The sequence below is a fragment of the Aethalodelphis obliquidens genome, unplaced genomic scaffold, assembly GCF_003676395.1.
Source record: "Aethalodelphis obliquidens isolate GAN/ISIS:26980383/991018 unplaced genomic scaffold, ASM367639v1 scaffold16, whole genome shotgun sequence".
In the NCBI taxonomy this organism is placed as follows: domain Eukaryota; kingdom Metazoa; phylum Chordata; class Mammalia; order Artiodactyla; family Delphinidae; genus Aethalodelphis; species Aethalodelphis obliquidens.
The window spans coordinates 10763478-10772342 of NW_020837960.1; the positions used below are offsets into that span (position 1 = coordinate 10763478).

Consider the following 8865-nt stretch of genomic DNA (forward strand, 5'->3'; position numbering starts at 1 on the left):
AATTTTTAAAAACCTCTCAGGTAATCAAACAACCCGATGAGGTAGGCGTTGTTGACAAGGGCAAAGGAGTGAGCAGAGGAGAAAATGTTAGGGGTTTCCACTCTGCCTTAGCAACCCTATTCCAATATGTCCATTCTTTCTTGATTGTTAATTTTTAAATTATGCTATACACCTCAGATTCTAAACCCTAAATTACATGGAAAGGAAACAAGACTTATAGCAGATGTGGCTCCTTCATTCTGTATCTTTGTCAGGTTAGAAGCATGGCTAGATTTAATAGCTTCTTTTATAGTACAAGGCTGGAAAATTGCAAATCTGAATGTGCAAGAAATGGAGAGTGATGTAAAGATATACTGTCAAGATAAATCATATTTTCAAAGGATATTTAATGTTCTGGGAAGGTGCATAACACATAGAGAATGATCTCCCTGTTCTAAAATCACACACAAGGGCTTCCCTGGTGGTGCAGTGGTTGAGAGTCCGCCTGCCAATGCAGGGGACACGGGTTCGTGGCCCGGTCCGGGAAGATCCCACATGCCGCGGAGCGGCTGGGCCCGTGAGCCATGGCCACTGAGCCTGCACGTCTGGAGCCTGTGCTCCACAGCGGGAGAGGCCACAACAGTGAGAGGCCCGCGTACTGGGGAAAAAAAAAAAAAAAAAAAAAAAGGCACAGCATTCTTTGGGCTTCCCTGGTGGCGCAGTGGTTAAGAATCTGCCTGCTAATGCAGGGGACATGGGTTCAAGCCCTGGTCTGGGAGGATCCCACATTCCGCAGAGCAACTAGGCCTGTGAGCCACAACTACTGAGCCTGTGCATCTGGAGCCTGTGCTCCGCAACAAGAGAGGCCACGATAGTGAGAGGCCCGCGCACCGCGATGAAGAGTGGCCCCTGCTTGCCACAACTAGAGAAAACCCTCGCACAGAAATGAAGACCCAACACAGCAAAAATAAATTAATTAATTAATAAACTCCTACCCCCAACATCTTCTTAAAAAAAAATAAAAATAAAAAAAAAATTTTAAATCACACACAATGTACATGGGGAAAAATTATAAAATGGAATCAATCAAATGCCAACAATAGCTATGCATTGTTAAATTATGGATGATCTTTTTTTTTATTTTTTGCGGTATGCGGGCCTCTCACTGTTGTGGCCTCTCCCATTGTGGAGCACAGGCTCTGGACGCGCAGGCTCAGCGGCCATGGCTCACGGGCCCAGCCGCTCCGCGGCATGTGGGATCTTCCCAGACAGGGGCACGAACCTGTGTCCCCTGCATTGGCAGGCGGACTCTCAACCACTGCGCCACCAGGGAAGCCCTGGATGATCTTATTTCCTCTTCAATTTTTAAATTTTTCCAAATTTTCAAAAATGACATATATTACTTTTAGAATCGGATGAAGCAATAATTATTCTTTAAAATTATCAAGAAATAACTGTTATGACCTGGTGTGGTTCTACAACCCACCTGTTCCAAAGGCAGAGTGAAGCAGAAAGACAAAGGGCTCTGAATTATTCCTTTGATAAGTAAAGGGTGAGAATTGGGAAAAGTGGAGAACTAAGAAGTCTGGTGAGGTCTAATTCCATGGAAACATTTGAGAAAATGTCTTATCCCTTGAAATAAATAATATTTATCTATTTATTTATTTACTTATTTGCCTGCTTACTTACTTAGGTACATCCCCAAAATTGGTTGAACAAAATGAAATTTTATGTTATGCTTTGTTGTTCCTTGGAGGTACAAGATGAAGATGGGAGGAAAACAGAAAAGACAACAAAAGCTATGGAATGTTCCACAGATTCCTTGCATTCGAGTCCCTCACTCTGTCTCTGATACTTCACTGCTGAAGGTACAAGCATATTATTCACAGATGGAGGGACCTTTTCTGTCTCTTCTTCAAGGGTTGAGGACTTCTTGGCTCTTTGTTTACCCGCATTAGGGAAAACACTGGGCCCAACAGAGGCCCTCGGTGCATTCGACCATGTGTGTGAGAGAATGAATGAGCACTTGGATGATCTAATTCTACACCCATCCCACGTCAGGAGCTCTTCCTTCTCCTCAAGGAAGGCTAAGCAACAGCGTAAGAATATTAAAAATGTTATCTGTTACTACTCATTTAGGAAGTTGAGAGTTCTACTAAGGAAGAGAACTAGGCATTTCTTTTCCCTTGTAAAATAAAACTATAAATTTTTAAGCTTCAACTTACATAATGGAAACTCCCATTGCACTTTGGAGCTTTGCTCTTGAAATGGCTTGCAATTTTCCTGTTATATTGTTCTCAATCATTTGAAAAGTCTTACTTAGGGATCTATTCTCTTCTTCAAATATCTTTTTTCTTTTTGCGGTACACGGGCCTTTCACTGCTGTGGCCTCTCCCGTTGCGGAGCACAGGCTCCGGACACACAGGCTCAGCGGCCATGGCTTATGGGCCCAGCCGCTCCGCGGCATGTGGGATCTTCCCAGACCGGGGCACGAACCTGTGTCCCCTGCATTGGCAGGCAGACTCTCAACCACTGTGCCATCAGGGAAGCCCAAATATATTATCTTTTAAAACATCTAATTCAGAAACTGTAAAGCGGAAATGATGTCTCAAAGTGTGAAGTACTTGGCTCAGCTACTTTCCCTCTGAACATATTTTTAATATCAAGTTTCAGGTCTCTAGACACCAAAAAAATCTGACTCACAGATGTCAACGTCACACAAAATTTCTAGCAGATAAAACTCACTTAGCTTATATATATTTATCTTAAGTTTAGTTTGTATTACATGGTTATCAACTAGTTTTGAAATTCTGTCATTGTTTTGAATTTTTTAGCCTAAGGGGAACTTATTTTATCTTGATTTTTCTAAAATGTTGATGCCACTCCCTCTGTTTCCCCATCTCAATACAGTGAGCACTTATGGTATATCAGGTATATAAAAGTAATTGTAGTCCAGCCCTTCTTGTTCCTCCCTAGCACTAGATGGTAGCTTCCTAAATGGTCTCCGTACCAGTGGTTTGTCTTCCCTTGAGGCCATTGTCCACAGCAGGGCCAGAGCGATCTTTGTAAAATGCAGATCTGGTCAGCTTAAAGAATGGCACTTGGGGCTGAGTAATTCTTGGTTGCAGGACCCTGGGAGGCTGTCTCATGCTCCGTAGTCTATTCAGCAGCCTCCCTGGCCTCTCCCCAGCTGAATGCCAGTGGCATCCATCGTCCCTCCCACCATTTGTGACAACCAAAAATTTCTCCAGACATTGCCAAACGTCCCTTCAGGGTCAAAATCACTCGTGTTGATAACCACTGCTTTAAATAAAGACCAATGTTCTTCATATAAAAGGAAATCTTTAAACCCTTAGTATAGCAGAAAAGGCTTCCATGATCTTCCCCTGCCTTACTAACTCTAGAGGCTTTTCCAGCTCAGACTCTATATGCTGATTAAAGTTAAAAAAAATGCCAAAAGTCTAGTTCCCAATATATTCAGATATTTTGTGTCCCATAAGAAAATCTGTACCACTTTCTCCCTCTAATCAGCCTTTCTTTTCCTTCTGGTCCAGTGGTCCTCAAATTTTACTGTGCGTGTATCAAAAGCACCTGGAGGGCACCAGAGGGCTGGGCCCCACCCCCAAGAGTTTCTGATTCTGTAGGTCTGGGGTGAAACCTGAGAATCTGCATTTCTAAAAGATTTCTAGGTGATGCTGATGCCCTTTGAGAACCAGTATTCTAGTCCCTTTAGGGAATCCCTCCTTACCTGGAAGACTCAGATGTGTTGGTCATCTCTTTCAGGAAGCTTCCTTGACTGCTAACACAGAGCTTGTTTTCCTTCTCTGTTTTCATAGCACCTTTTCACTAATGACCTTGCACCCTTATCACATTACCCATCTATTATCTACCTAGCTCTCTCCCCCGCTCACTGAGAACTCTCAGTGGAAAGTTCTCTTTTACCCTCCAGAGCCTGGCACACTTCAGGCCCTGTGTAGATTCTCATAGCCTACCTTCCTCAACAAGGATTATAAGAGATCAGTACAGTTATCAGATATTGAAAATCCTTGGATCTCCCTCAGCCCAATACTTTGACCTACTTACCTAGAATCTTTTTTTAATTCATTTTCACTACTACACATGTCAGTGGAAGACTGTTTAAGTAAACTAAGGGGTGTGAGAGAGACAGAGAGAGAGAAGCATCTTATTTCTGTGGAAGTCAGCTTTGAATACATCCCACTCTAATCCTATCAAATTCCATCGACTCATCAAAATCAACCGCTCTCCTCTGACAGGACCTAACCCAAGGGCAGCAGCGCTACTTTTACAGCAGCATGAGGATTTACAATCCCAGGGCCCAGTGGGTGGCCCTGCAGACCTGCTATGTTCACGGCCTCCAGCAACAGCAGCTGCTTGGTGAGTTTAACTACCTGACCTGAACCAGGCATCTCAGGAAGGGACTCGTATGTTGCAGCTGGCAGTCAAGTTTCCAGGTAAATAGTTCAAGTAGAATGACCTCTGTCAGCCTGATATTTCATCAGCATGGTTGGCAGGTCAATTTAAAAATGATTACCTCTGACAATAAAAAGCAAGGTTTTATGGGGAAATTAAGAGGACTTAAAGAAACTGGAGTATGGTTTGTTATAAAATGTCAACAACTCTCTGAGATTTGCAAGAACTTGATCTAGTAGAACTGGCAATGGGCTTAGGCAGATGGTCCGGGCTCAAACCACAGCTCAGCCCATTGCTGGTTATGCAGGTTCAAAGGCTTGTTTGACTCACAGCAATAATATTTATATTTATTGAGTATTTACCATGTTTCCAACATTGTGCTACGAGCCCTACATAGAATATTTCATTTTCTCCCCCACTTTACTGTTGTGGGAAACTGCAGCTCAGACAGGTTATGTGACTTGAAGAAGATCATACAGATAGTAAATGTCAGTTAGGACCATCACCCCCCAAAGACCATGCACCTTCACCCCATACTCTACCATCTCTCTTCTTCCACCAACCTCATGGGATTTTATGAACCATAAATGAAAGAATGGTTGTGAAAAACTTTCACAGACCATAAGCAACAACCTACAGAAAGGTGTAGTTATTATTAAATCTCTTTTCTTCCAGGAGATGTTTTCAGTCTCCGGTTCCCCCTTATTACACTCTTCTAACTCCAACAGGTCCTTTCTTCTGTAAACACTCACTTGGCATTAGCACATCAACCTTATTAGTATTGCTCCTGTATTTGCACAAAAGGAAAACATGGTTTTTGCAAATGATTTAATATCAAGAACAATAACAACAATAGCTACCTTTTATTAGGGCTTCCTACGTGCCAGGCATAGTTCAAAGTGCTCTACATGTATTGTCTTATTTAAAACTCAAACACCTCTACATGGTGCCTTTATAACTCACATTTTACAGAAATGGAAATTGAGACATGAGTAAGTTAAATAACTTGACCAGGGTCGTGCAACTAGTAAGTGGCAGAGCCAGGGTTTAGCCTGGTCCCCATGCTTGAACTGAAGGATTACACAGGCATCATCTGGTAGCTTTGTTTGTAGAGTAAAATTGCATAGAGGCCAATGAAACCGTAAACAGAGATATGCAACATTTAGAGCACGTAAAACCCACCTGTCTATGTTATTAAAATACAGACTTCCAGGCCTAACTCTCTGTTTCTGACTCAGAAGTTCTTTGGAATAGAGTCAGAAATCTGCATTTTTAAAAAGCATTATTAATGTGGCCTCAGCCAAACGATTCTGTAGTGCGTGGTCTGCAGACCACACTTTAAAAACAGAGAGAGATTGACTATATCTGTTTCTATTTGAAGAAAGTTTTGATATTGAAGATAAGCAATTCATGTGAAGATTCCACATGGCTCAAGTCCCTCTCCAAATAATTTGTTGTGTTAATCAATGACTATTTATTAACTTATTAAATGAGAAATGCAATAGAAGAAAAATATACTTCATATCCTGAAAAAGTATACAATCTGAGTGTGCTAAACATAATTGCTTCTGCCCTACAAGGTAGAAGGAATTTTGTGCAGATGTGGATATTTGCAGAATTGTTTGTTTTGTAAAACTGCTGACTTTGAGGTTTATCTCATTTCTTCCCTCCAGGCTATATTACTCAACAGGAGGCCCTGGCTTGTGCTGCCTTACTTAGAGATTCAACCAAAAGAGCCTCAGCCAGGGCAGGTTGTCATAGAACCATCTCCCAGAGAGCCTCAGGCAGGACAAGAACACGGCCCTCAGCACTACCTGTGTTTGTGGTTCCACTCAGGACCCAAGGCACAGGGCTCCGATCCCTCAGGACCAAGGCTTTGCACAAGCTCTGAACAAGGGGTTCACCCATACACCCCTGGCATCTAGTGAGTAGTTAGTGCATATTTGTTGAATAGGAATGAATAAAAGAATAACATCTAATACAAACACCATACCTAGAAATAATCTCTCCAATTCACATACATCTTACTAGCAAGAACAAGTGGAGTGGCTTAAGAGCAATGGGAGCTAAGAGTCAGCAAGCCTCTCATTCTATACAGAATCTGTAGAGTAAAATGACTTTTGAAGCTTTCAAAGTAAAAGCTTCCTTTGAATTAGAACATCCCAGAGAAATCCCAAGTGGAAGGGGACAAGTGGAAGGGGACAAGTGACCAGAGGATTCAGGTCCTCTGTCACTGGGTGAACATATTTTGCAAGCCCCCTACTGTGCATATTGAAAATACACAAACCAACACAGACGGAACACTGGGCACACAGGGCTTCTGGACCATAACATCTCAGCAGCTACTGGACTGTACCTTCCCATGGCCTCCTTGCTCTCAACTTGCCCATCAAACAACAGCATTAAACTTGGTCCCAAATCTTCTGGTTCTTGCCTAACTCAGTCACTTTGTGTCCTCTTGAAACTTGGACTTATCAACCTGCTACAGCTCGGTTCATTCTACACAGCTGTAATTGACCTTGACACAGGTAAGAGGATTCATGCACACATCTTCCCCCTGGCAGCTGAAGATACATTCTCAGCAGAAGAAGAAATAGCCCCAAAGAACGGATCTCAAGTCCAACCTTCCTTTGGCCTTAATGGTTTTAAGACTACACAAATATGCAAAAACCGCAATTAACAGTGAGTCAGATCATCATACAAATTACGTTAGTTACATCACTAGTGATTTTTTTGTGTTAAAAATAAGTAACCAGAGCTCACAGAAAGTCAAAATTTAAAAATGCCTTTCTTCATCTAATTTCTAAACATTCAACCTCTTCTCTCATTCAAATCATACAATGACTTTGTCGAGACTTTAAAAAGGAGTTGGTTGAGATGGAATATTAACTTGCTTGACAAGGAATATGCTAACACTGATCTGAAAGGAAGATGCTGCAATATTACGAGAAGAAAAAAAAACCTCATTGATGATTATTATCATCTTCTCTCTGCAACTATTAACATAGAAGATGTAAAAGTTCTTATGAGATTCTGAAAACTCCCAGTACTGGCTGTGATATCTGATCTACTTTTCTTTGGGAGGGACAAGGGTGCATGGTTGGCAGGAAGACTTGGGTAAGCCAATGCTGATGTTGCTGGGTTCATTCACTTAATCATAAAGAAGCTTCTTGACCTCTGTAAATCCGGGCCCCAATTCATGTACTCTAAGCAGCCCTATGGTTCTAAGTTAAGAGTTGTTAGGTAGGCTTAAAAGAAGAAAAAATCAAATGAAACTGGGGTGGGCGATAGCATAGCCTTCTTAAGGAATAGAGGTTTGTGGTCGACCTAACTTGGCCTGTATTAACCTTCCCATTGTTCCCACAATGGAGCTTTTATCCTTTTGAACTTCTTGCATCGCTTTTATCTTAGACGTTTTTCTTGATGGGCACAGATATTTGCTGTGTAAACCTTAGCTACTGATGCAGAATATCAAGGAGGCCACTTATAATTCTGAGCTGCATCCCTACAACAAAAATTTCAGAAGTACCTTGTTTCCGATAGAGGATTTTGAAAGCTAATTGTCAGGTGAATATTACAAGGCACAAAAGAACAAATAAATCTAAGTTGGTGCAGAAGGTCCCACTTGTTGGATCTCCCTTTTGAGAAGATAATGGCCTACCTCTTGAGCCCCACACCCAAAGCTTATGAGGAATATGATTGGTTGTGGTGCTGGAAGAAAGGTGCTCACCTGGGAGGATGCTAAGAAAGATGATCAAAAGGAAACAAAGGACAAACTGTGACTCTTAGGAAACTCTACTACTTTGACCTGTTGGAGACTCTATTGCTTGCCTTCACAATGTCAGTGGACACCATCAGTATTTAAAGTCCTTGAGATCACTGACTATTTTCAGTGTAATTACTAGTACCTAGAACAGCACCTGGTCTGTGGTAGGTAATCAATAATACTTGTTGAATAATTATAAAATGTTGAAAGATTTTGCAAATCAGACTAGCCTGTGAATTTGTGCTATTATTCTAGGGTCCCAGGATGCTGCAACTACTAGTGAGGAGTACAAGCAGTTTATTAAGTGCACAGGAGCAGCTCATCCAGGTGCCAGCAATAGGGGTGAATTGTCTGGAAAGGATTTTAAAACAATAAAGCTCATTAAAAATTGGTCTGCTTTTGGGCTTCCCTGGTGGCGCAGTGGTTGAGAGTCCGCCTGCCGATGCAGGGGATACGGGTTCGTGCCCCGGTCCGGGAAGATCCCACATGCCATGGAGCGGCTGGGCCCGTGAGCCATGGCCGCTGAGCCTGCGCGTCCAGAGCCTGTGATCCGCAACGGGAGAGGCCACAACAGTGAGAGGCCCGCGTACCGCAAAAAATAAAAAATAAAAAAAAAAATTGGTCTGCTTTCTATTATCACCATAAGCCAGCAATTCTAAACAATATGAATGATGAAATATTCCTCTACC

At 42.2% G+C, this 8865-nt stretch overlaps 1 protein-coding gene across 1 annotated transcript; it reads left to right on the forward strand.

The window, feature by feature from the left end:
* The first annotated feature begins 1742 nt into the window (after positions 1–1742).
* FAM216B (family with sequence similarity 216 member B) lies at positions 1743–6301 on the forward strand. Its single transcript, XM_027116780.1, has 3 exons — positions 1743–1847; positions 4254–4374; positions 6084–6301. Exons 1-3 carry the CDS (start codon positions 1743–1745, stop codon positions 6299–6301), a joined length of 444 nt encoding a protein of 147 aa, XP_026972581.1.
* The last annotated feature ends 2564 nt before the right edge of the window (positions 6302–8865 follow it).